This window comes from Ammospiza nelsoni, chromosome 30 (assembly GCF_027579445.1).
Source record: "Ammospiza nelsoni isolate bAmmNel1 chromosome 30, bAmmNel1.pri, whole genome shotgun sequence".
Lineage (NCBI taxonomy): Eukaryota > Metazoa > Chordata > Aves > Passeriformes > Passerellidae > Ammospiza > Ammospiza nelsoni.
In genome coordinates, this window is record NC_080662.1 from 4,658,252 (window position 1) to 4,684,826 (window position 26,575).

At 45.0% G+C, this 26,575-nt stretch overlaps 1 protein-coding gene across 3 annotated transcripts in view; it reads right to left on the bottom strand.

Annotated features, from left to right (window-relative positions):
- The window catches only part of PPP3CC (protein phosphatase 3 catalytic subunit gamma), a 54,289-nt gene that overhangs the window by 25,152 nt on the left and 2,562 nt on the right, over positions 1 to 26,575 (bottom strand). For all 3 annotated transcript variants that reach the window (XM_059490760.1, XM_059490759.1, XM_059490758.1), the window contains exons 2-3: positions 4,073 to 4,270; positions 2,187 to 2,311 (exon numbers count right to left, since the gene is read on the bottom strand). In XM_059490760.1, coding sequence (XP_059346743.1) covers positions 2,187 to 2,311; positions 4,073 to 4,270 — 323 coding nt within the window. The remainder of the gene's footprint in view (positions 1 to 2,186; positions 2,312 to 4,072; positions 4,271 to 26,575) is intronic.

Consider the following 26,575-nt stretch of genomic DNA (forward strand, 5'->3'; position numbering starts at 1 on the left):
CTGGGATCCTGCTGGAACCTTGGATGCTGAGAATTTTCAACTTTCTGTGCTGACAGGACTCACAGGAGAACATCTGGCCTAAGAAACTTCCAAAATTAATTGATAACACTGAGATTATGGATGTGTAATTAGTTAAAAGTGTGTGATATCACAGAGTAGAAATCTTAGAATTTTACAATACAGAAATATAAATAAAAAGCAAGACAGAAGTTTTAAGGCAGAGACAGCTTGTTCTTCTTTACCTTCTTCCCTTTTTTCCATGAGTTTGGGTGGTATTTTGTAATTAGAAAAGTCCACATTACAAGTTTCAAAAAATCAGTTATTAAGTTAAAAAGGAAAATAATCCAAGTGTCATTTCTTAATTAGATAGTTATTCTTAAAAGAATAGTTAGCCATTTTGTGCCTTACTAATCAAAAGCTGCAAAACTCAGAGTTGTAGGACTATACCAGTGATAAAAAATAATAAACACTTAAGTGCAAACATGAACTACAAACTCAAATTCCTTCAATCCCAAGCTCCAGAACCCACAGGATCTGCAGCAGCACCATCAAATGTCCCTCTGCTGTGCTGCATTTGAACTGATTCTGAATTTAATTTTACTGATTTGGAGCTGTATTTAACTGATTCTGAGCTGTATTTATTGTGCTGCACCTGAACTGATTCTGAATTTAATTTTACTGATTTGGAGCTGTATTTAACTGATTCTGAGCTGTATTTCACTGATTCTGAGCTGTATTTTATTGAGCTACATTTGAACTTATTCTGAATTGAATTTTACTGATTTGCAGCTGTATTTTAGTGATTTGGAGCTGTATTTTATTGTGCTGAATTTTACTGATTTGGAGCTGCATTTTACTGATTCTCAGCAGCATTTAATTGATTCTGAGCTGAATTTTACTGATTCTGAGCTGGTTTTAACTGATTTTTGCTGAATTTTACTGAGCTGCATTTTAGTGATTCTGAACTGCATTTGAACTGATTCTGAGCTGCATTTTACTGATTCTGAACTGAATCTGAACTGGTTTTAACTGATTCTGAACTGGTTTTAACTGATTTTAGCTGCATTTTACTGAGCTGCATTTAATTGATTCTGAGCTGCATTTTGGTGATTCTGAGCTGAATTTGAACTGATTATGAGCTGCATTTAATTGATTCTGAGCTCCATTTTAGTGATTCTGAGCCAAATTTGAACTGATTTTGAGCTGGTTTTAACTGATTTTAGCTGCATTTGACTGAGCTGCATTTTAGTGATTCTGAGCTGCATTTTACTGATTCTGAGCTGAATTTGAACTGGTTTTAACTGGTTTTAACTGATTCTGAACTGGTTTTAACTGATTTTAACTGCATTTTACAGAGCTGCATTTTAGTGATTCTGAGCTGCATTTTACTCATTCTGAACTGAATCTGAACTGGTTTTAACTGGTTTGAACTGATTCTGAACTGGTTTTAACTGCATTTTACTGAGCTGCATTTAATTGATTCTGAGCTGCATTTTAGTGATTCTGAGTTGCATTTTACTGATTCTGAGCCAAATTTGAACTGATTTTGAGCTGGTTTTAACTGATTTTAGCTGCATTTGACTGAGCTTCATTTTAGTGATTCTGAGCTGCATTTTACTGATTCTGAGCTGAATTTGAACTGGTTTTAACTGATTCTGAACTGGTTTTAACTGATTTTAACTGCATTTTACAGAGCTGCATTTTACTGATTCTGAGCTGTATTTTAGTGATTCTGAGCTGCATTTTACTGATTCTGAACTGAATCTGAACTGGTTTTAACTGGTTTGAACTGATTCTGAACTGGTTTTAACTGATTTTAACTGCATTTTACTGATCTGCATTTAATTGATTCTGAGCTGCATTTTGGTGATTCTGAGCTGAATTTGAACTGATTATGAGCTGCATTTAATTGATTCTGAGCTCCATTTTAGTGATTCTGAGCCAAATTTGAACTGATTTTGAGCTGGTTTTAACTGATTTTAGCTGCATTTGACTGAGCTGCATTTTAGTGATTCTGAGCTCCATTTTAGTGATTCTGAGCTGCATTTTAGTGATTCTGAGTTGCATTTTACTGATTCTGAGCCAAATTTGAACTGATTTTGAGCTGGTTTTAACTGACTGAGCTCTGTTTTAACCAAAATTCACCACTTTGGCTTCTTCCAGCCCCAGCACCCCCCAATGGTCACCTCTATACTGAAGTAGCCTCTGTCCACGTAGTCCCCCAGGAAGAGGTAGCGGGTGTTATTGGGTGATCCTCCCACTTCAAAGAGCTTCATCAGGTCAAAGAACTGCCCATGGATGTCACCACACACTGGGGGAGCAAGAACAGCACAAAAGAGGGACAGAATTACCACGCTAAGAAAAGCAAGGTCACGGCAGCAGCGAGGAGCAGCAAAATCTTCTCTTGTGAGAGCTCAGCAGAGTTAAAAAAACCTTGAAGGTGGAAGGAGCAGGGCAAAAAAACCTGCTGGGGTTATCCAGGTTGTTATTTAGGAATTGAGCCATGAGCTCTAGTGGAATATGGGTCTCCTCTCCAGGTCTTATAAGCTCTTCAAGATTTATTTCACATCCAGGATAGCTCAGCTGCCTCAGAAGGCATAAAATCAGCAGGATGGCTCCTGGGGTAGTGTTGGAAACAAAAAGGTTTTAATAAAAGGCAAAATAACAAAACTCTGTATTTACAGAGAAAAACTGAGGTCCTTGCCCCTGGTAAAACACCTCACAAAAACAATTAATTTCTTTGTTCTCTTCTTTTCCTAGAAAATTGCTCAGGGGGAACTTTTTGGCTTCTGTCCACCTTAAGTTTGAGGTGAAGTCCCCCAGGTCCTATGAGGTATCTTTTCACCTAACTGAGGAGAGAAAATTCTAAGTTTATTTCCTTTTTAAGAGGACAAAAGATAGTTTTGTCACTGCATCAACAGGGAGCACATTCCTATGTGAAAAACACCAATTCTTGGTTTTAAAAATTTCAACGTTTAAGAGTAATAAAATGGTTATAAAAATAGGAATATAATTAGAGTAATAAAAATTGGAACAATTTGAATTAGGACAATATGAGACAATAAGAACAAAGAGTTAAGGACAGTCTGGGTACCTTTTTCTGGGTAAAATAAGCCCAAAAAAGGACCCAGGTTAACAGAGGATTAACCCTTAAAAGGAACAGCCTGTTGCATATTCATACATGATGCAAAAATTCCATTCAAACACAGGATTCTGTCTGGTCAGTGACAACTTCTTCCTCTTAATCCTAAGGTGAGTGAGGTGGGAAGAAGTTCGAGGTGGGAAGAAGTTCTTTTCTTCTGATAATGGAGCAATAAATTCTCTTTCTCTGAAAGATTCAGGTGTCCTGTGGCTGCTGTCTTGCTGTGAGTACCTGACTCCTTTCTTTAAAAAAATATCCCACATCCATAGTTTCTATTCTAACTACAAAAATTCCATTTTAACGACAAAACTACAGTTCCCATCCTATTAAAATATTAACACACAATATAACATACAAATAGCAAATATCTGTGTAGAGCCACATTGCTGAAAGCGAAGGGAGCCAACCCATCTTTGTTGACCAGCATCGACTCCGATTTATTGATCAAATCAGCCACCTTTTATAACAGTGTTAATTAACTTCATGCATATTGCAAAATTCAAGCTCACCATAGGCTACAGAGAAAACTCTAACCCCTCCTTTTGTTTACAATACCAAGATTTGTGTTCTCAAAACTTACTTTTACTTTCCCAAAACAGCCAAAGATAGAATGTTCACCTGTTATGAGAAAACTGCCTGAGAACCCTGGTTCTCAAGGCCTCCATGTTTGTCACTTTTGCTTTCCCATACCTTATCCAAGTACAAGATATTTACTTGTTATTAAAAACAACCTGAGAACTTCTGCTGTTTACATAAACATGCCCGAGAATCTTGTTGTTTACAGAAACAGGCTGAGCATTAGCTGCTTACAGCAGCCTTTTACTTTCCCATCAGCTGTATTTTTTCCATGGCCTTTTTCCTTCAAGCCATGTCTGAGCAAAAATCTCCAACACCACATAATTTGCACTTTTCACACCCAGGAGCTCCGACCTGTGATTGGAGCCTCCACCTCGATCATGGTTTTCTCGTGCCTCAGGATGGCGGCGCCGTCGTTGATGATTTTCAGCGCCGCGTCCTCCTCCAGCCTCCCCTCCTTCACCAGGTGGCTCTTGAGGACGTCGAGCCTGGGTTTGCCATCCTCAAACACCTCCTTGAGGGTGAGCCGCTGCGTGGGAGGGAATGGCACAGCTGCAAAGGCAAGGCAAGGCAAGGAGTCAGCTTCTCGTGGAGAGGGAGTGACAGGCCCTGCTTCTTTTAGGAAATTTAACCCACAAACACCAGAGGTTTGTTGTTGTACTGTGGTTTTATGGTTTATAATGGTTTTGTCTTTGTATCGCCTTATTTTCCCCAAATAATCCCTCTCCTTTGCTGAGATCAGGATGTTGAGTGATCAGCCAGGGGTCAACACCCCCAAATATTACCCCATGCACTGTCCTAAATGTCCATTCCCCAGTATCCATCCCTTAAATTCATTTATTGGTTTGTCACCCCAGGCAGGCCAGGACAGGCTCTGCAGGGTGAGCTGAGGCCATTCCCAGCACCCCAGTGTTGCTGTGTTTTTATACTTTATAATAATTTCTAATAGTTTTGTTTTTCTGTCCCAGATTGTAGCCCCTCCCTCTACCTGTGTGATCCCCCTCCATTGCTGAGATATCCCCAAACCCCCACCTTGGCTCTCTGTCAGTCACTCACATCCCATCCCCTCCATCCAGAACTTTCAGTCCAGGATGTTGAGTGATCAGCCAGGGGTCACCCCTCAAGTGTCACCCCATAAACTGTCCTAAATGTCCATTACAGTATTCATCCCTTAAATTCACTTATTGGTTTGTCACCCCAGGATGGGCTCTGCAGGGTGAGCTGAGACCCTGCCCAGCACCCCAGCGTTGTAGCGTGTTTTTATATTTTGTAGTAATTTGTAATAGTTTTGTTTTGTATTCTTCTCAAATCATTTACCCCAGATTTACCCCCTCCCTTTGCCTGTGTGATCCCCCTCCATTGCTGAGATATCCCCAAACCCCCACCCTGGCTCTCTGTCAGTCACTCACATCCCATCCCCTCCATCCAGAACTCTCAGTCCATTACATTGTGTGATCAGCCAGGGGTCACCCCCCAAGTGTCACCCCATGCACTGTCCTAAATGTCCATTCCCCAGTATCCATCCCTTAAATTCATTTATTGGTTTATCACCCCAGGATGGGCTCTGCAGGGTGAGCTCAGGCCATTCCCAGCACCCCAGTGTTGTAGTGCGTTTTTCTACTTTGTAATAATCTGTAATAGTTTTGTTTTGTATTTTTCCCAAATGGTTTACCCAAGATTGCATCCCTTTGCTCTACCTGTGTGATCCCCCTCCATTGCTGAGATCATCCCCAAATCCCCACCCTGGCTCTCTGTCAGTCACTCACATCCCCTCCCCTCCATCCAGAACTCTCAGTCCAAGATGTTGAGTGATCAGCCAGTCCTAAATGTCCATTCCCCAGAATCCATCCTTAAATTCACTTATTGCTCAGTAAAATGTTATCTACTTTAAATTTCCACCTCCCTTTAAATGTAACTTTGGCCCTGAGGTTGTGGGGGCTCCCCAGAGCTCCTGAAATAAACCTTGGATTAACCCCTGCTACGAGTCCACCCCTTCATCTTCTGCCATTGTTCCAGCATGCCATGTCCAGTCTTTTTAAACACACCCAGAGATGGTGATTCCACCACCCCCTTGGGAAGAGCATTCCAATATTTTCTTATTCTTTTGCTGAAAAATTTTTTCCTAATATCCAACCTATACCTTCCATGACAAAATCTGAGACTGTGTCCTTCAGGAAGTTGTAGAGAGGTCACCTCTAAACCTCCTCTTCTCCAGGCTAAACTCCTTCAAACATCTGAAATTTTTGGAGTTTGCAGCCTCCCTTTTTATCCCATTTTCCAGCCACATTTCCCTTCTCTCTTTCCCCATTTCTGAAGTACTTGAGAGGTTCAGACTTCTTGGAAGACCTAATACCAAAGATTTCCCTCTAATGCATAACCCTCCCTTTTAATTTTTAATTCTTACTGAATTTAGGGGTGTTCCCCATTTCTGAGGTACTTGAGAGGTTCAGACTCCCCAATACACCTGACACTGAAGACTCCCCTCTAATGCACAACCTTCTAACCCTCCCTTTTAATTTTTAATTCTTACTGAATTTAGGGGTTTTCCCCATTTCTGAGCTACTTGAGAGGTTCAGACTTCTTGGAACACCTGACACCAAAGATTTCCCTCTAATGCACAATCCTCCTTTCAAAATTCTTATGGAATTTCGGGGTTTTTCTTCCTCATTGTTTCTTTCACCTTTCAATATCTAATTTCATTTATCAACAAATCTAAAGTTTATCTGTAAAATAATATTTTTTTCCATTCATTAATCAGTGGAATCCTTCCTATAGTTTCTTTTATTTCCCAGTGCTGGTTTTATCTACCAGCAGCCCCACAGCTTGTTTGGAAACACAAATCTAGTATTCCTCTCACCCAGAAATGGAATTCCCACTGAAATTACGCTCTCAAACAGTGAGAAAAGAGCTGAGCTGCCAGAGCTGCTGGATTCACCCCTCAGCTTGGTTAATGATTTACAAGAGAGAAATAGAAACCGTTCACCTCCATATTCCCCAGCACTCAAGCATGGCCAACCCCTCTGGAGGCACAGCAAGGCAGTGAGAACCCCAAAAATGGGGCTGGAGAGCCCAGCAAAGCTGGGATGTGACCCCAGGACAGCAGAGCCCATCCAGAGATGCTCAGGCAGCCCCAGCCCCCTGCACTGCCCTCATTGCAAGCCCTGGGCTGGCATTTCCACCTTTTTTCCTTCCTTTTGCCCTCCCTCATGCTATCCCTGATCCTGTTGGTGCCAGCCCCACATCTCCCCTCATTTCCTCCCACAGCACAGCCCTGGCAGCCACAGCAAGGCAGTGAGAACCCCAAAAGTGGGGCTGGAGAGCCCAGCAAAGCTGGGATGTGACCCCAGGCCAGCTCTGCCCACCCAGAGATGCTCAGGCAGCTCCTGGCTTTGCCTTTTCCTGGTAACCCCAGTCTTTCCCTCATTCCAAGTCCTGGGCTGGCACTTCCACCTTTTTTCCTTCCTTTTGCCCTCCTTCATGCTATCCCTGATCCTGTTGGTGCCAGCCCCACATCTCCCCTCATTTCCTCCCACAGCACAGCCTCAAGCATGGCCAACACCTCTGGAGCCACAGCAAGGCAGTGAGACCCCCAAAAATGGGGTTGGAGAGCTCAGCAAAGCTGGGATGTGACCCCAGGACAGCAGAGCCCATCCAGAGATGCTCAGGCAGCCCCAGCCCCCTGCACTGCCCTCATTGCAAGCCCTGGGCTGGCATTTCCACCTTTTTTCCTTCCTTTTGCCCTCCCTCATGCCAGCTGATCCTGCTGGTGCCAGCCCCACATCTCCCCTCATTTCCTCCCACAGCACAGCCTCAAGCATGGCCAAAACCTCAGCAGCCACAGCAAGGGACTGAGAACCCCAAAAGTGGGGCTGGAGAGCCCAGCAAAGCTGGGATGTGACCCCAGGACAGCAGAGCCCATCCAGAGATGCTCAGGCAGCTCCTGGCTTTGCCTTTTCCTGGTAACCCCAGTCTTTCCCTCATTCCAAGTCCATTCCATTTCCACCTTTTTTCCTTCCTTTTGCCCTCCATATCCAATCCCTGATCCTGCTGGTGCCAGCCCCACATCTCCCCTCATTTCCTCCCACAGCACAGCCTCAAGCATGGCCAACCCCTCTGGAGCCACAGCAAGGGACTGAGAACCCCAAAAATGGGGCTGGAGAGCTCAGCAAAGCTGGGATGTGACCCCAGGCCAGCTCTGCCCACCCAGAGATGCTCAGGCAGCTCCTGGCTTTGCCTTTTCCTGCGAGCAAAGTTATGCAAGATCAGATCTGAGGCTTCAGCCAAGAACTTTTATGTAAGTTCCCTCCTTGGCTCTGCACAGCTCCACTCCCACAAGGAGCTGGGCACGACCAGGAACCAACTCTTCCTTTGCTCTGCCAGGGTTTCAGCCACCTCATTTTAATGAAACATCTCAATTTTATCCATCTCAATTTTATCTTTATCCATGCTCCATTCTCTTGGCCACGAGGAAGAGATGTTCCCTCTCCAAGAGCAGGAACAGCCCTGAGAGCAACCTGACCTGGAATTTTGTACCTCCAGGGCACTGAGAAGGGTGGAGAGACTCACCCAGTTCCTGCTCCTCTCCGAAAAACGAGGAGATAAGTCCTTATCTCACCAAAAGAAATCAGAGTTGTGGAATGGCTTGGGATGGAAGGAGATTCCACCACCCCAGGTTGCTCCAAGCCCTTCCAGGGACATTTCCAGGGATCCAGAGCAGCCAAAACTCCTCTGGGAATTCCATCCCAGCCCCTCCCAGGGAAAAATTCCTTCTCTACATCCACCCTAAATTTCTCCTTTTTCAGCTCAAATCCATTGCTCCTCTCACTGCAACTCCAGGGTTGTCTGTGGAATGCCCAGGCAATGGTTAAGCTCATCCTCAGAGCCAGCTCCCAAATAATTAATGAAAATTATGAATAAACCACTCCCAGCATTCCAAGAATTCAACCCTGTGACCTCTGTGCCACCTTCCCTCTGCACACAAACCCAGGTGTTGCACCCAGGCTTGTCTGAACAGTGAAATGTGCAGGTGTGGGGTTTGTAAATGCACCAAGGGCACCCAAATCCATGGTCAGGAAAAGGCAATTCCTGCTCCACCAGAAAAGAGAGTTCCTGTTTCACCAGGAAAGGGAATTCCTGCTCGACCAGGAAAAGAGAATTCCTGCTTTAACAGGAAAAGAGAATTCCTGTTTCACCAGGAAAAGAGAATTCCTGCTCCACCAGAAAAGAGAATTCCTGCTTTAACAGGAAAAGAGAATTCTGCTCCACCAGAAAAGAGAATTCCTGCTCCACCAGGAAAAAAGAATTCCTGTTTCACCAGGAAAAGAGAATTCCTGCTTTAACAGGAAAAGAGAATTCCTGCTCCACCAGGAAAAGAGAATTCCTGCTTTAACAGGAAAAGAGAATTCCTGTTTCACCAGGAAAGAGAATTCCTGCCCCAACAGGAAAAAGAGAATTCCTGTTTCACCAGGAAAAGCAATTCCTGTTTCACCAGGAAAAGAGAATTCCTGCTTTAACGGGAAAAGAGAATTCTTGTTCCACCAGGAAAAGAGAATTCCTGCTTTAACAGGAAAAGAGAATTCTGCTCCACCAGAAAAGAGAATTCCTGCTCCACCAGGAAAAGAGAATTCCTGTTTCACGAGGAAAAGAGAATTCCTGCTCCACCAGAAAAAGAGAATTCCTGCTTTAACAGGAAAAGAGAATTCTGCTCCACCAGGAAAAGAGAATTCCTGTTTCACCAGGAAAGAGAATTCCTGCTTTAACAGGAAAAGAGAATTCCTGTTTCACCAGGAAAAGGCAATTCCTGCTCCACCAGGAAAAGAGAATTCCTGTTCCACCAGAAAAATGCAATTCTTGTTCCACCAGAAAAGAGAATTCCTGCCCCACCAGGAAAGGGAATTCCTGCTCCACCAGGAAAAGAGAATTCCTGCTCCACCAGAAAAATGCAATTCTTGTTCCACCAGAAAAGAGAATTCCTGCTCCACCACCAGGACACTGCTGAGGGCCCATCCACAACAAAAGGACACAAAAGCAAGACAAGTTTGAGGTGTGAAATGGATTAAAAGGTCAGGTGTGCTCAAGGGAAAATGAAAAGGAAATTAAAAGGGAAATCAAAGGGATCTCTTTGGCAAGATTCCATTTCCTGCCAAATTAACATGGATTTTATTTATTTTATGAGCAAGGGGGTATTTGCAACACTTTGACAGGACATAAATAGTTAAAGATGGGAGAATTTGGGAAAAAGCTGCTTTTCCACCACCAGCAGTGCTCATCCCTCAGTGCCAGATAAAAATCCCACAGGTAAAAAAAAAAAAATCCCATTCCTCCCTATCCCAGTCCTTAAAATACACTTAAAATTCAGCTTCATCAGGGCTGCCCCATCCCCACCTCCAGAGGAGAACACAGAGTGAGCCACAAATGATTGTTTATACATCCCAGAGTCCCTGGGCTGGATTCATTACTGAAAAAGGAGCAGGAGCTCCGTGCCTGGAGAGGCAGCGCTGGCCAAACACTGCAGGGAAAAGGGATGCCCTCAATCCCCCCAAAATAACCCCAAAAAGGGTGCAAAATTCACTAAAACAAACCAGAGAGAGGATTCCCTGCAGCTCCTGGTGCACAGCTGGGAGAGAATCCCAACAAAGCCCCTTCCCTGCTTGCTCCTCAGCACAGAGCACATGGTGTGAGGTAACTTTGGAGCAAAAAAAGCACATTTTGGGGCAAAACTGAGGATTTGGAAGCTGAGGAGGTTGAATGGGCTGGTAAAGGTAGAAATATCCCAGGAAAACTCCACACAAACCCCTGTGAAGGGAGAAGCAGCTCCAGGGCTGAGTTGGGCACAGCACGAGCAGCAGGGATGGGGTTTGTTCCTCTTTCCCAATTTCCAAAATTCACAACAACAAACTGGAAAAGGGATGCCCTCAATCCCCCCCAAAATAACCCCAAAAAGGGTGCAAAATTCACTAAAACAAACCAGAGAGAGGTTTCCCTGCAGCTCCTGGTGCACAGCTGGGAGAGAATCCCAACAAAGCCCCTTCCCTGCTTGCTCCTCAGCACAGAGCACATGGTGTGAGGTAACTTTGGAGCAAAAAAAGCACATTTTGGGGCAAAACTGAGGATTTGGAAGCTGAGGAGGTTGAATGGGCTGGTAAAGGTAGAAAAGTCCACCAGGAGCCAGACAAACCCCTGTGGAAGGGAGAATTTCCAGAACTGAGCTGGGCACACGACAAAGAGCAGGGAGGGTTTTTATTTTCCTCTTTCCCAATTTCCAAAATTCACAACAACAAACTGGAAAAGGGATGCCCTCAATCCCCCAAAATAACCCCAAAAAGGTGCAAAATTCACTAAAACAAAGCAGAGAGAGGATTCCCTGCAGCTCCTGGTGCACAGCTGGGAGAGAATCCCAACAAAGCCCCTTCCCTGCTTGCTCCTCAGCACAGAGCACATGGTGTGAGGTAACTTTGGAACAAAAAAAGCACATTTTGGGGCAAAACTGAGGATTTGGACATTGAGGAAGCTGGATGGGCTGGCAAATGTAGAAATATCCCAGGAAAAGTCCACCCAAACCCCTGTGAAGGGAGAAGCAGCTCCAGGGCTAAGCTGAGCACTGCAGGGTGAGGTTTTAAAATCTTTTCCCAATTTCCAAACAGCCCAAAGTTATTTTTATCCCAGATTTTATTCCCATTCACACCTAACCTACATTGATCTATTCAAAGCTGAGTCCAGGGCTCAGAGGGAATAATGTGGAGAAATCCAGCCCAGAAAAGTCACAGAAATTGCATTTTTTGCTGGGAAAAAGGTGGATTTTCAGCTTTCAGAGTTATTAATAAGGAACAAACCCTTGGAGGAAAAGCCCCCAAGGCCATAAATTCCAAGTTCTGTGAGCAACTCCCAGCTCAGAGCACTGAGTGGAGGCCCAGGCAATAATAATGATAATAATAATAATGTTATTATTATATTATTCTTATTGCCATTTCCATCTGCTTTCCCCCAAATTTTTGCATGTTCCAATCCTTCTTTTTTGCTCTGGGGAAGGAACCTCCAGATTTCAGAAGTTCCAGAAATAAAGGGGAAAGTATTATTATTATTATTATTATTATTATTATTATTATTATTATTATTATTAGAGAACCTGCAAGTGTGTGTGTGCTTGATATCATTATTTCTTATTTTTATTGGATCAAGCCCTGATAAATAATCTGGAAAATAATTTTCCAGGGCTGGCACAGGCTGCCTGACCCTGTCATGGCACAGAATTGTTCGTTCCAGCTGCAGGAACTGTGTGGAAAATAAAATAAAAATAAAAATGGAGCTTCATCACCTCCCACCTGAAGAAAGAATGAACTTCTCCCTTATTAAAATAAACATTAATGTCAAAGAAAAATCTCAAAATAAAGTAAAAATTGTCTTGTATAAAAGCTGCAAGAGCCAGGAATAATAATAGTAATAATAATAGTAATAATAGTAGTAGTAATAATAATAATAATAAGAATGTTATATTATTCTTACTGCATTTTCTATCTATTTTCCCCCAAAATTTTTGCATGTTCCAAATAACAAACATTAATGTCAGAGAAAAAAAATCTCCAAATGAAGTGAACACCTTCTTGTATAAAAGCAGCAAGAGCCAGGAATTATTATTATTATATTATTAATGCCATTTCCATGTTTTCCCTAAAATTTTTGCATGTTCCAATCATTCTTTTTTGCTCTGGGGAAGGAATCTCCAGAAATAAAGGGAAAATTATTGTTATTATTATTATTATTATTATTATTACTACTACTACTACTACTATTACTATTATTAGTATTACTACTATTATTATTGCCATTTCTATCTGTTTTCCCCCAAATTTTTGCATGTTCCAATCCTTCTTTTTTGCTCTGGGTAAGGAACCTCCAGATTTCAGAAGCTCCAGAGACTCCCAAATAAAGGGGAAATAAAAACTTCCAGGGCTGAGAAGCAGAACTTTTATTACTGCCATTTCCATGTTTTCCCCCAAATTTTTGCACGTTCCAGTCTTTCTATTTTGCTCTGGATAATGAACATAGAGATTTCAGAAGTTCCACAAATAAAGGGGAAATAAATTCCAGTTTATCATGTCCCAGTTTTAGCCAGAACTCCAATTGTGCTTCTGGTTTGGAGAGCTGCCTCTGATCCTCACCTGCAGCCACAGATTCATCATCATCATCATCATCATCATCATCATCATCATCATCATCATCATCATCATCATCATCATCATCATCATCATTATTATTATTATTATTGCCATTTCCATCTGTTTTCCCCCAAATTTTTGCACGTTCCAACCCTTCTTTTATGCTCTGGATAAGGAACATCCAGATTTCAGAAGTTCCAGAAATAAAGGGGAAATAAATTCCAGTTTATCATGTCCCAGTTTTAGCCAGAACTCCAATTGTGCCTCTGATCCTCACCTGCAGCCACAGATTCCTTTTTGTAGGACAAGCAGAATTATCTCCTCACAATAACCCTAAAAATACCTGCATTGTAGGAGCTGGATGAAGGATTTTCTTGGAAGGGGACAGAGCTGGGATGGAGCAATGGAGCCAGCAGCAAATCTGTCCCTGCCTCAGCAGCTCCCAGGAGGAACACCCAAAATTTGAGGCCACGTTGGGAGAAGCTGGCAGGCCCCAAGGCTGAGCAGGAGCCAGGTGCATTTAAGGCTAAAAAAAAAAGCAGGTGGCAGCTCTGGGTATGGAAATGCAAACACAAACACAAACAGAGCACAGCCCTGGCCATGCTCAGGGCTCCCCTCTGGGCTGTCCAAGAGGCTCCAAATCAACCCAGACCTCAGGCAGACATGAACAACCAAGGAAATACCACAGAATTCCAGAATGCTTTGGGTGGGAAGGGACATTCAAGATGATCTCATTCCAGCACAACTTCCACTAGGTCAGGTGGCTCCACGCTGGACTTGGCCATTTCTAGGGATGCAAGCAGAGATTTTCAGGGAAAACCATCCCAGTGCCTCACCAGCCTCTGAAACCTCACAGCTCCCTAAAATCCTTGGGCTAGCAGTGATTATCCTGGTCCCCTGTGCTCACAGCTCCCAAAAATCTTTGGGATAGCAGTGATTATCCTGCTGCTCTGTGCTCACAGCTCCCTAAAATCCTTGGGCTAGCAGTGATTATCCTGCTGCTCTGTGCTCACAGCTCCCTGAAATCTTCAGGATAGCAGTGATTATCCTGGTCCCCCATGCTCACAGCTCCCAAAAATCTTTGGGATAGCAGTGATTATCCTGGTCCTGCTGGGAATTTGGCCAGTAAAAGTGAGGCCAGGAGCAAGCAAGGTGCCTTTGCTGAGGAGGATTCCCCAGACTAGGTCAGGTGGCTCCAAGCTGGACTTGGCCACTTCCAAGCAGAGATTTTCAGGGAAAACCATCCCAGTGCCTCAGCTCCCTAAAATCCTTGGGATAGCAGTGATTATCCTGCTCCTCTGTGCCCACAGCTCCCTGAAATCTTTGGGATAGCAGTGATTATCCTGGTCCCCTGTGCTCACAGCTCCCTAAAATCCTTGGGATAGCAGTGATTATCCTGGTCCTGCTGGGAATTTGGCCAGCAAATGAGGCCAGGAGCAAGCAAGGTGCCTTTGCTGAGGAGGATTCCCCAGCAGAGCTCAGGGCCAAGGTTTCAAGGTTTTGCCAGGGCTGCTGATTCCAGGCTAGGTCAGGTTGCTCCAAGCTGGACTTGGCCATTTCCAGGCATGGGGCAGGCAGAGGAAAATCATCCCAGTGCTTCACCAGCCTCTGAAACCTCACAGCTCCCTGAAATGTGCTCACAGCTCCCAAAAATCTTTGGGCTAGCAGTGATTATCCTGGTCCCCTGTGCTCACAGCTCCCAAAGATTTTTGGGATAGGAGTGATTATCCTGGTCCCCTGTGCTCACAGCTCTCTAAAATCTTTGGGATAGCAGTGATTATCCTGGTCTTGCTGGGAATTTGGCCAGTAAATGAGGCCAGGAGCAAGCAAGGTGCCTTTGCTGAGGAGGATTCCCCAGGCTAGGTCAGGTGGCTCCAAGCTGGACTTGGCCACTTCCAGGGATGGGGCAGGCAGAGAAAAATCATCCCAGTGCCTCACCAACCTCTGAAACCTCACAGCTCCCTGAAATCTTTGGGCTAGCAGTGATTATCCTGCTCCTCTGTGCTCACAGCTCCCTAAAATCTTTGGGCTAGCAGTGATTATCCTGGTTTTGCTGGGAATTTGGCCAGTAAATGAGGCCAGGAGCAAGCAAGGTGTCTTTGCTGAGGAGGATTCCCCAGGCTAGGTCAGGTTGCTCCAAGCTGGACTTGGCCACTTCCAGGGATGGGGCAGGCAGAGATTTTCAGGGAAAACCATCCCAGTGCCTCACCAGCCTCTGAAACCTCACAGCTCCCTAAAATCCTTGGGATAGCAGTGATTATCCTGCTGCTCTGTGCTCACAGCTCCCTGAAATCCTTGGGCTAGCAGTGATTATCCTGGTCTTGCTGGGAATTTGGCCAGTAAAAGTGAGGCCAGGAGCAAGCAAGGTACCTTTGCTGAGGAGGATTCCCCAGCAGAGCTCAGGGCCAAGGTTTTGCTGGTGCTGGTCCCACCAGGTGGAGCTGGAACTCTGCTCCAGGCAGGATTAAACCCAGGAGGGTTTAATTAGAGCAGAGGTGACTTAAGCCTCAGCAGGCAGCAGCTCCCAAACCCTCCTGGCATGGCAGCCAGGGCTCCTCACACCCCACACCCTCAATGAAGCTGAACCCAGAGCTGGATCTGTGGGGTTGGTCTGGCTCCTGCTCCTGCCAAAGATCCCCAAAGATCAGAGACCTCAAAATACTCTCAGTGGGCACCCTCAGCCTCCCTGAAGTGATAAAATCCACATTTGCTTGCAAGTTTCCAGCTCAGATTTGGCTCCTAATGAGCGGCACTGATGCGGATTTTCCTGGGATTGTCATTGAGCCAATGAGTCCAGAGCAGGGACATCACTGAGTGCCAGCTCAGCAAGCAGAGCCCAAAACTCTGCAATTCCAGCCTGGAAAAACTCTCTTTGAGAGCCTGCAGCTCTACAAACTTCCCAGAGGTTAAAAATCAATGTATTCCCAGAAAATCATCACTCAACAAAGCCAGTGTCTGCCTCTTGTTGGTGGGATTGCAAGGAGTCACTGCAAAGCCTGAGGGGGAAAAGGAGGGGGAAAAGGAGGGGGAAAAGGGAGGAGGAGAAGGAGGAGGGAAAAAGGAGGAGGAGGAAAAAAGGAAGAGGATGAAGAAAAAAGGAAGAGGATGAGGAAAAAAGGAGGAGGAAAAAGGGACGAGGGAAAAGGAAGAGGGGGAAAAAAGGAGAAAAGGAAAAGGAGGAGGGAAAAAGGAGGAGGAAAAAGGAGGGGGGAAAAAAGCAAAAGGAAAAAGGAGGAAAAAAGCAGGAGGAGGAAAAGGAGGAGGGAAGGAAAAGGAGGAGGAAAACACTGAGGAGGGAAAAGAGGAGGAGAAAGGAGGAGGAGGAAAAAAGGAGGAGGAAAAAAGGAGGAGGAAAGGAAAAGGAGGAGGAAAAGAAAGGGAGGAGGAGAGGAAAGGGAGGAGGAAAAAAGGAGGAGGAAAAGGAAGAGGAAAGGGAGGGGGGAAAACGGAGGAGGAGGAAAAAAGGAAGAGGATGAGGAAAAAAGGAGGAGGAAAAAAGGAGGAGGAAGAAGGAGAGGGGGGAAAAGGAGGAGGAAAAAGGGAGGAGGGAAAAGGAAGAGGGGAAAAAAGGAGGAGAAAAGGAAAAGGAGGAGAGAAAAAGGAGGAGGAAAAAGGAGAGGGGAAAAAGGAGGGGGGAAAAAAGCAAAAGGCAAAAGGAGGAAAAAAGCAGGAGGATGAAAAAAGGAGGAGGAAAAAGGAGAGGAGGGAAAAGGAGGAGGAAAAAAGGAGGAAAAAAGCAGGAGGAGGAAAAGGAGGAAAAAAGCAGGAGGAGGAAAAGGAGGAAGATGAGGAAAAGGAGGAGGGAAGGAAAAGGAGGAGGAAAACATTGAGGAGGAAAAAAGGAGGAGGGAAAAGAGGAGGAGAAAGGAGGAGGAGGAAAACGGAGGAGGAAAAAAGGAGGAGGAAAGGAAAAGGCGGAGGAAAAGAAAGGGAGGAGGAAAAGAAGAGGAGAAAAAGGAGGAGGAAAAAGGGAGGAGGGAAAAGGAAGAGGAAAAAAAGGAGGAGAAAAGGAAAAGGAGGAGGAAAACGAAGAGGGGAAAAAGGAGGGGGGGAAAAGGAGGGGGAAAAAGCAGAAGGAAAAAGGAGGAAAAAAGCAGGAGGACGAAAAAAACAGGAGGAAGAAAAGGAAGAAGAGGAGGAAAAGGAGGAGGGAAGGAAAAGGAGGAGGAAAAAGGAGGAGGAAAACATTAAGGAGGAAAAAATTAAGGAGGAAAAAAGGGGAAGGGTGAAAAAGGAGGAAGAAAAAGGAGGAGGAAAAAGAAGGAGGAGGAGGAAAAAAGGAGGCGAAAAGGAAAAGAAGGAGGAGGAAAAGGTGGAGGGAAGGAGGAAGAAAAAGGAGGAGGGTGAAAAAGGAGGAGGAAGAAAAGGAGGAGGAAAAAATTAAGGAGGAAGAATTAAGGGGGGGAAAAGGAGGGGGAAAAAAGGAGGAGGAAAAGAAATGGAGGAGGAAGAAAAGGAGGAGGAAAGGAAAAGGAGGAGGAGGAAAGAGAAAAAAACAGGAGGAGGAAAAAAGGAGGAGAAGGAGGAAAAGAGGAGGAGGAGAAAAAAACAGGAGGAGGAAAAAAGGAGGAGAAGGAGGAAAAAGGAGGAAGTTTAGAGCAAACAGCTGCAGCTACTTTAAAAAAAAAGGGACTTCCCCCAAGGAGCAGGGATGGATTCCTGGATGTCAGCAGGCAGGGAAATTCACCACCTGTTTGCCAAGGTTCCAGCCTGGCCACTAATAGCTCATTAATGGAGGCCCAGCGGGGGCTTGGTGGAAAAGGCAAATCCCAGGAATGTGAACCCAACCCTGCCACGGCTCCCAAGGGCTTCTGGAGCCCATTTCAAACCTGCTCTAAGCAAACACAACTTTGTGTCCTTCCAAGATCTGTGCTCCAGGGAACAGGCTGATCCACGTGGGAATCCTGGACAGAGCAACCCCCAGAAAAATTCCTGCTGGAGCAGCAAAAAGAAATGGGAAATGTGAGCACAAAATGGAGAAATGGGAAATGTGAGCACAAAATTATGAATTTGGACACAATCTGGGCCTTGGTCTCTTCTCTCTTCTCTTCTCTTCTCTTCTCCTTTTCTCTTCTCTTCTCCTTTTCTCTTCTCTTCTCTTTTCTCTCTTCTCTTCTCTTTTCTCTCTTCTCTTCTCTTCTCCTCTCCTCTCTCTTCTCTTCCCTCTTCTCCTTTCTCTTCTCTTCTCCTTTCTCTTCTCCTTTCTCTTCTCTTCTCCTTTCTCTTCTCTTCTCCTTTCTCTTCTCTTCTCTTCTCTTCTCTTCTCTTCTCTTCTCTTCTCTTCTCTTCTCTTCTCTTCTCTTCTCTTCTCTTCTCTTCTCTTCTCTCTTCCCATCTCAGGCCTCAAACCCTCACCCTGAGTTGGATCCTCATTGGATTCAACTGCTCTGCATAAAATATTCCTTGTGAGGTGCTTATTCCCAGATTTAGGAATAGCTGTAACCAAGGTGCTGATGGTCCAAAGGGAGCTGCACAGAATTCAAATCTTCCTGGTGGACATCAGCCAGAGCAAAGCAAAAAACAGGCCCCAAAAATTGGGATAAATCAGTCCCAGAGCAGCTCCCAGAGCAGATTCCCAGATCTGCACATGGCAGGGATGAGCAGGATGAGATGAGGCTCCAGCTCCTGCTGAATCAGCAATTCCTGTGCCCTGGTCACTCTTCCTCCAAGAAACCCTCGTGGGATTTTTCCAGGACATCACCTTTGGGATAATATTCTGCTTGAGAAGCCATTTTACCACATCTTGCTATGCTCAGCAGCTGATAAAAGGGAATATTTTCTGGAGCAATCTAGGCTGACAGCACTTCCTCGTGTTCTCCTGAAATTCACCCTGAATCACTTGGGAAATTCATCCTGGGAAATTCTCCTTGGAGAAATTATTTCATTTAAACTCTTATTTGGAAACTCTTATTCTTTTGGACCACCATGCCAAAAGGAAGCTCCAGGTGGAAAATTGGTGGAGAATTTTGGAGAAAAAACTCCCCCTGAGCTCCTCAGGATCCCAATCAGAGGGGATCCCAGTGGCCCTCAATGGAAACAGGGGCAGTGGGATTTGAGAATGGGATCTGAGATCCCAGAACCCCAAAAAGATTTGGGTTGGAAGGATCATTAAGGACATTAAGGACCATTTGGACATTAAGAATCACCTTGTCCCAGAAAATCATCACTCAACTGGTGCTCCCACCAGGCAGCAGTGAGGTTTTGGTTCAGAGGCTGGAAAATCAGAACAGCCTGGACAGCCAAAAATTCCTCCTCCTGCCAGGAAAATCCTTAAAATCTGCACTGAAATTTCCTTTTCTTTCCAGCATCCACCCTCCATCCCCCACCTCAATCTGCCCCATGCATCCTGAGGGATTTTCCCAGGATATTTGCAGGTTCCTGAAAGTGTCCAGGGCCAGGCTGGATGGGGATTACAGCAACGTGGGATAGTGGAAGGTGCAATGAGGTGAGCTTTAGGATCCTTTGCCAACCCAAACCCTTCCAGGATTCCACACCTGCCCCTTGGCACAGCAATCCTGATCTCCAGGAGCCCTCTGAGAGCCCAGCCCTGCATTATGGGATCACTCTGATGCCCAACATTGCTCCTCCTGCCAGGAAAATCCTTAAAAATCCTTAAAATCTGCACTGAAATTTCCTTTTCTTTCCAGCATCCACCCTCCACCCCCCACCTCACTGTGCCCAAACCCATCACTCCTCTCCCCATGCATCCTGAGGGGCTTTCCCAGGATATTTGCAGATTCCTGAAAGTGCCCAAGGCCAGGCTGGATGGGGATTACAGCAACGTGGGATAGTGGAAGGTGCAATGAGGTGAGCTTTAGGATCCTTTGCCAACCCAAACCCTTCCAGGATTCCACACCTGACCTGGTTCACCAGGATGTGCCCCTTTGGCAGAGCAATCCCGACCTCCAGGAGCCCCCTGGGAGCCCAGCCCTGCATTATGGGATCACTCTGATGCCCAACATTCCTCCTCCTGCCAGGAAAATCCTTAAAAATCCTTAAAATCTGCACTGAAATTTCCTTTTCTTTAGAGCATCCACCTCAATCTGCCCTCTCCCCCATGCATCCTGAGGGGCTTTCCCAGGATATTTCCAGATCCCCCATCCCTGGAAGTGTCCAGGGCCAGGCTGGATGGGGATTACAGCAACGTGGGATAGTGGAAGGTGCAATGAGGTGAGCTTTAGGATCCTTTGCCAACCCAAACCCTTCCAGGATTCCACACCTGCCCCTTGGCACAGCAATCCTGACCTCCAGGAGCCCCTGGGAGCCCAGCCCTGCATTATGGGATCACTCTGCCTGTTCCCTCATTGCTGCTCTTTAATGATGTCACATTCCATTAGGATCTGAGCCATCCCCAGCCCTAAACACGGGCAGGGAATACCTGGCAAAGCAGCCAAGCTGGGAAGGATCCCAGACAAATATAGATCCCCAAGGAGTATCTTTAGATTAGCAGGCAGCTCTGCCCCCACTGAGACCCCAGGATTTACCTAAATAGCTCCTTCAGCACAGCCCAGTGCTCAGAGCTATTTTAAGCCAGCACCCTGCCCTACTTCCTAAGGAACAGCCTTCCCTTCTCTGTGCAGCCAGAGCAGCCCAAAGCCACTGCTCTCTCCACTCTGACACCTTTCATGAAATAAAAAAATACATTTTTGGCATGGGAGCTAATTAATCTGGGCTCATTTATTGCCACAAGGCCCTTCATGGCCTGGAGGAGGGTAAATGGGATTAACGTTTGCAGGGTTGATAGGCAGGAAAATGAAATTAAACAGGGGAATCCTGAGGGGCACAACCTGCACACCCACCTGAGGCTGCTGCCCATGCAGGGCCACTTTTACCATCCAAACTTGCTCCAAGCTGGCCTTGGGCACTAACAGGGGCAGCCACAGCTTCTCTGGGAATTCCTTCCCAATATCCCATCTAAACCTTGTCCTCCTTCATCTCCAAGTGGCAGACACAGACCATTGTGTCTATTTTGCCTTCCCCACTGCACACCCACCTGAGGCTGCTGCCCATCCAGTGCCAGCCCTGCCACAACAGGAACAACTTTTACCATCCAAACTTGTTCCAAGCTGGCCTTGGGCACTTCCAGGGGCAGCCACAGCTTCTCTGGGAATCCCTTCCCAATATCCCATCTAAACCTTGCCCTCCTTCATCTCCAAGTGCTAGACACAGACCATCATGTCTGTTTTGCCCTCCCCACTGCACACGCTCCTGAGGCTGCTGCCCATCCAGTGCCAGCCCTGCCATGACAGGAACAACTTTTACCATCCAAACTTGTTCCAAGCTGGCCTTGGGCACTTCCAGGGGCAGCCACAGCTTCTCTGGGAATTCCATCCCAGCCAGGAATTCCTTCCCAATATCCCATCTAAACCTTGCCCTCCTTCATCTCCAAGTGCTAGACACAGACCATCATGTCTATTTTGCCCTCCCCACTGCACACGCTCCTGAGGCTGCTGCCCATCCAGTGCCAGCCCTGCCATGACAGGAACAACCTGAATAATGTGGATTTTGTAGGATGTGGATCCATCAATCCCAAGATGAAAGAGGGCAAGGTTTAGACGGGATATTGGGATGGGATTCCTGGCTGGGATGGAAGTGCCCAAGGCCAGCTTGGAACAACTTTGGATGGGCACTGGATGGGCAGCAGCCTCAGGAGCGTGTGCAGTGGGGAAGGCAAAATAGAAGAAGGCCTTGGGCACTAACAGGGGCACTTCTCTGGGAATTCCTTCCCAATATCCCATCTAAACCTTGCCCTCCTTCAAGTGGCAGACACAGACCATTGTGTCTCTTTTGCCCTCCCCACGCTCCTGAGGCTGCTGCCCATCCAGTGCCAGCCCTGCCACAACAGGAACAACTTTTACCATCCAAACTTGTTCCAAGCTGGCCTTGGGCACTTCCAGGGGCAGCCACAGCTTCTCTGGCAATCCCTTCCCAATATCCCATCTAAACCTTGCCCTCCTTCATCTCCAAGTGGCAGACACAGACCATCGTGTCTATTTTGCCTTCCCCCCTGCACACTCACCTGAGGCTGCTGCTATTCCCAGAGGGAAGGGAAAATTCCCAATCCATGTGCCCTAAAGCTTTATCACTGCTCCCCAATGGTGTTTTGAGCCCAAGGCTGGGTTTGGGGTTTTCCACCAGCATTTTTGTTAATTAGGACATTCATTAGCAAGCAGAGCATCTCTGGATCTCAGCATCTGGCAGCTCTGCCGCTGTTTGGGGCATCCCAGGGACACAGTTTGTGTCATCCCAAGATATTCACCTCTGGATTAATTTTTGGGATGAAATGCCACAAAATCAGCCCCAAACCAGCCCCTTTCCCCAGCACATCCCATTTATGGATAATGCAGCATCTTTCCTGTTTATACATAACAATAAGAAGAATATTGGAATGACTCTGATGAGTTTTGGAGGTATTTTTCTGGAAACCCCCCCCAAAATATCAGGTTGCCAAGTAATTGAATTCCATGGGATCCATGTTTTGAGCCCAAGGCTGGGTTTGGGGTTTGCCACCAGCATTTCTGTTAATTGGAACATTCATTAGCAAGCAGAACATCCCTGGATCCCAGAATCCTCAGATCTGGAAGTCTGAGCCCAAAATGAGGCAGCTCTGGTTCTGTTTGGGGCATCCCAGGGACACACTTTGTGTCATCCCAAGATATTCACCTCTGGATTAATTTTTGGGATGAAATGCCACAAAATCAGCCCCAAACCAGCCCCTTTCCCCAGCACATCCCATTTATGGATAATGAAACAACATTCCTGTTTATACATAACAATAAGAAGAATATTGGAATGACTCTGATGAGTTTTGGAGTTTTTTTTCTGGAAACCCCCCCAAAATATCAGGTTGCCAAGTAATTGAATTCCATGGGATCCCATGGGGTTCCTCCTTTAAGGACTGCCTCACCCCACTCCTCCTTGAGCTCTGGCCAGCCAAGTTGCTGCATTATGACACAACTTGCTGTTTAGGGATGCCCCTCCATGTCTTGACCCTGGTGGCATTCACACTTTTCCCTTGGCATCCCAAGGTCTGAGCACATGGACCTTGGCCTTTATTCCATTTTTAGCCATTTTCAGAGCTCCTTTTCCCCCTAATTCCTGCAAGACATCAACACTAAACAAACCACTGAGTTTAAAACCCCACAATCTCCTTTAATTTATGATTTTCCTCAATTAAAAAAACCACTTTGACTTTCCTATCGGCGCTTGCTCCGTGATGAAAATTCCCAACCTGGAGAATATCCAACACTCGAGCTCCCAGAGTTGTAGATGATATTAAAAACAAGGTGGGAAGAAAGCTGCACATTTTTTTTTTCATCCCCCAAAAGCATCTTCAGGCAGTGAGATGAACTGGAAGAGCCTCTGAACTCCCTGAGGAGGCAGGGATGGAGCTGAGGCTGGGTTTGGGCTCCCCAGAGGGTGTGTGGAACAATTCCTGTGGGATTTTCTCTGTGTCTGCAGCTGCAGAGAGGAGGGAGAGGCTCCTTGGATGTGATTCCAGCTGGGCTGAGGGTGGAGGTGTCACTGAGGCTCTGGGATATTCCCAAAAAACCTTGGCTGGGTGTGAAACAGGAGAGTGACAGCAGAGAATTGTGGATTATGGAATGGGCTGGGGGATAAGGGGACTTGAAATCACCTCATTCCAGCCCTTATCCCACCTCATTCCATCCATTATCCCACCTCATTCCAGCCCTTATCCCACCTCATTCCATCCATTATCCCACCTCATTCCACCCCTTATCCCACCTCATTCCACACCTCTCATTGTCCCAGGGTGCTCCAGGGATCCAGGGGCAGCCACAGCTCCTCTGGGAATTCCATCCCAGCCAGGAATTCCATTCCCAATATCCCATTTATCACCCACCCCTTGTCCCAAGTGCCTCTCCCTGCTGAAACACATCCCACACCAAGGGGACACTGAAATTTCAGTTTAAAATTCCCACACACACTTCCAGTGTCTTCCATTTGGGAAATAAAACCACATTGGACATGGAGAAAGGTGCCTGAAAGTCCTTAAGAAATGACAGCAAAGCACAAATTGGGAAAATCCACTCAATTCCAATATACAGCACCAGCCCCAGCTTTGCACCACAATTCCTGGGATTTACCCCCTCAGAAAAGCAGGAAACACTTCAGGAATCCCAGCCAGGAATTCCATTCCCAATATCCCATTTACCACCCACCCCTTGTCCCAAGTGCCTCTCCCTGCTGAAACACATCCCACACCAAGGGGACACTGAAATTTCAGTTTAAAATTCCCACACTTTCAGTGTCTTCCATTTGGGAAAAATCCAGATTGGACATGGAGAAAGGTGCCTGAAAGTCCTTAAGAAAATTGGGAAAATCCACCCAATTCCAGGATATCTTTGGCTACAGCACCAGCCCCAGCTTTGCACCACAATTCCTGGGATTTACCCCCTCAGAAAAGCAGGAAACACTTCAGGAATCCCAGCCAGGAATTCCATTCCCAATATCCCATTTATCACCCACCCCTTGTCCCAAATTCCTCTCCCTGCTGAAACACATCTCACACCAAGGGGACACTGAAATTTCAGTTTAAAATTCCCACCCACACTTTCAGTGTCTTCCATTTGGGAAAAAAAACCACACTGGACATGGAGAAAGGTGCCTGCAAGTTATTAAGAAAATTGGGAAAATCCACCCAATTCCAGGATACAGCACCAGCCCCAGCTTTACACCACAATTCCTGGGATTTCCTTTAAATTTCAGATTTTCCTCAATTAAAAAGCCTCAGAAAAGCAGGAAAACACTTCAGGAATCCCAGCCAGGAATTAGGGATGTCTCTGAACAGAGAGCACTGGATCCCAGCTGCACCCAGCCCAGCATTTTGTCCATGATACACAAAATAATAATAATAATAACACATAGATAGAGAAAAATCCCAGTGGATTATTTGCTCTGGTGTCTAAATAGCAATATCTGAGGTTTTGAAAGAATTTGTCATGGATGCAACTGGACACAGCTCTGCTTCCCAGAGGATTTTACACTTTCTGGCAGGAAGAATGGAGCAGGTGCACAAAATTCAACCAAAAAATGACCACAAAATTCAACCAAATATGACCACAAAATTCAACCAAATATGACCACAAAATTCAACCAAATATGACCACAAAATTCAACCAAATATGACCACAAAATTCAACCAAATATGACCACAAAATTCAACCAAATATGACCACTAAATTCAACCAAATATGACCACTAAATTCAACCAAATATGACCACTAAATTCAACCAAATATGACCACTAAATTCAACCAAATATGACCAAAAAAATTCAACCAAATATGACCAAAAAATTCAACCAAATATGACCACAAAATTCAACCAAATATGACCAAAAAATTCAACCAAATATGACCAAAAAAATTCAACCAAATATGACCACAAATTCAACCAAATATGACCACAAAATTCAACCAAATATGACCACTAAATTCAACCAAATATGACAAAAAAATTCAACCAAATATGACCACTAAATTCAACCAAATATGACCACTAAATTCAACCAAAAAATGACCACAAAATTCAACCAAATATGACCACCAAATTCAACCAAATATGACCAAAAAATTCAACCAAATATGACCAAAAAATTCAACCAAATATGACCACTAAATTCAACCAAATATGACCACTAAATTCAACCAAATATAACCACTAAATTCAACCAAATATGACCACTAAATTCAACCAAATATGACCACTAAATTCAACCAAATATGACCAAAAAATTCAACCAAATATGACCAAAAAAATTCAACCAAATATGACCAAAAAAAATTCAACCAAATATGACCACAAATTCAACCAAATATGACCAAAAAATTCAACCAAATATGACCACAAAATTCAACCAAATATGACCACCAAATTCAACCAAATATGACCAAAAAATTCAACCAAATATGACCACTAAATTCAACCAAAAAATTACCAAAAAATTCAACCAAATATGACCAAAAAAGCACTTCAGGTTTCTTTTAATCACCCTGAGCTCCAGAATTGCAGCAGCACCATTCCCACCTGCCTGAATAATGTGGATTTTTTAGGATGTGGATTCATCAATCCCATGGATCCACCAGGTAATTCAAGCCCAATTTTGGGATAATTCAGACAACCAGACTTCCTAATCCTTCAGATTTCCAGCAGAATCTTCCCAAGTGCTCTTTAGAGATCAAAATTTGGACATTATTCTCCATCACCATCAGCTTCCTGCTAAAACAGTGCTACAAAGAGCAATTATTGCCTTAAAATTTGAAATATTAATAAAAAGGAACTCCTGACAAACCCCAAAAAGTGAGATTTAAAAAGCTGTTCCTGACCTACCCCAAAAGCCAAGATTTTAATAAAAAAAGTTTCCTGAAGCACCCAAAAATGGGAGATTTTATAAAAAGCAATTGATGGCCTGCCCCAAAATTCAAGATTTTCATAAAAATCCATTCTTGACACACCCCAAAATTTGTGATTTTAATAATGAAGCTCCCCCAGTACAAGTTTTAGCCTAAAACTCTATTTCCTCTGACTGACTAAACATAATTACAGTTCAGACATTCTGCAGGGCCCAGGAGATGTAAATATATAGGTTAAACATAGTTAAAATTCCACATCCTACTTAATTGCAGGCATTTTCCACGGAACAAAACGAGCTTTTATCTTCACTTTTTAATTATTAATA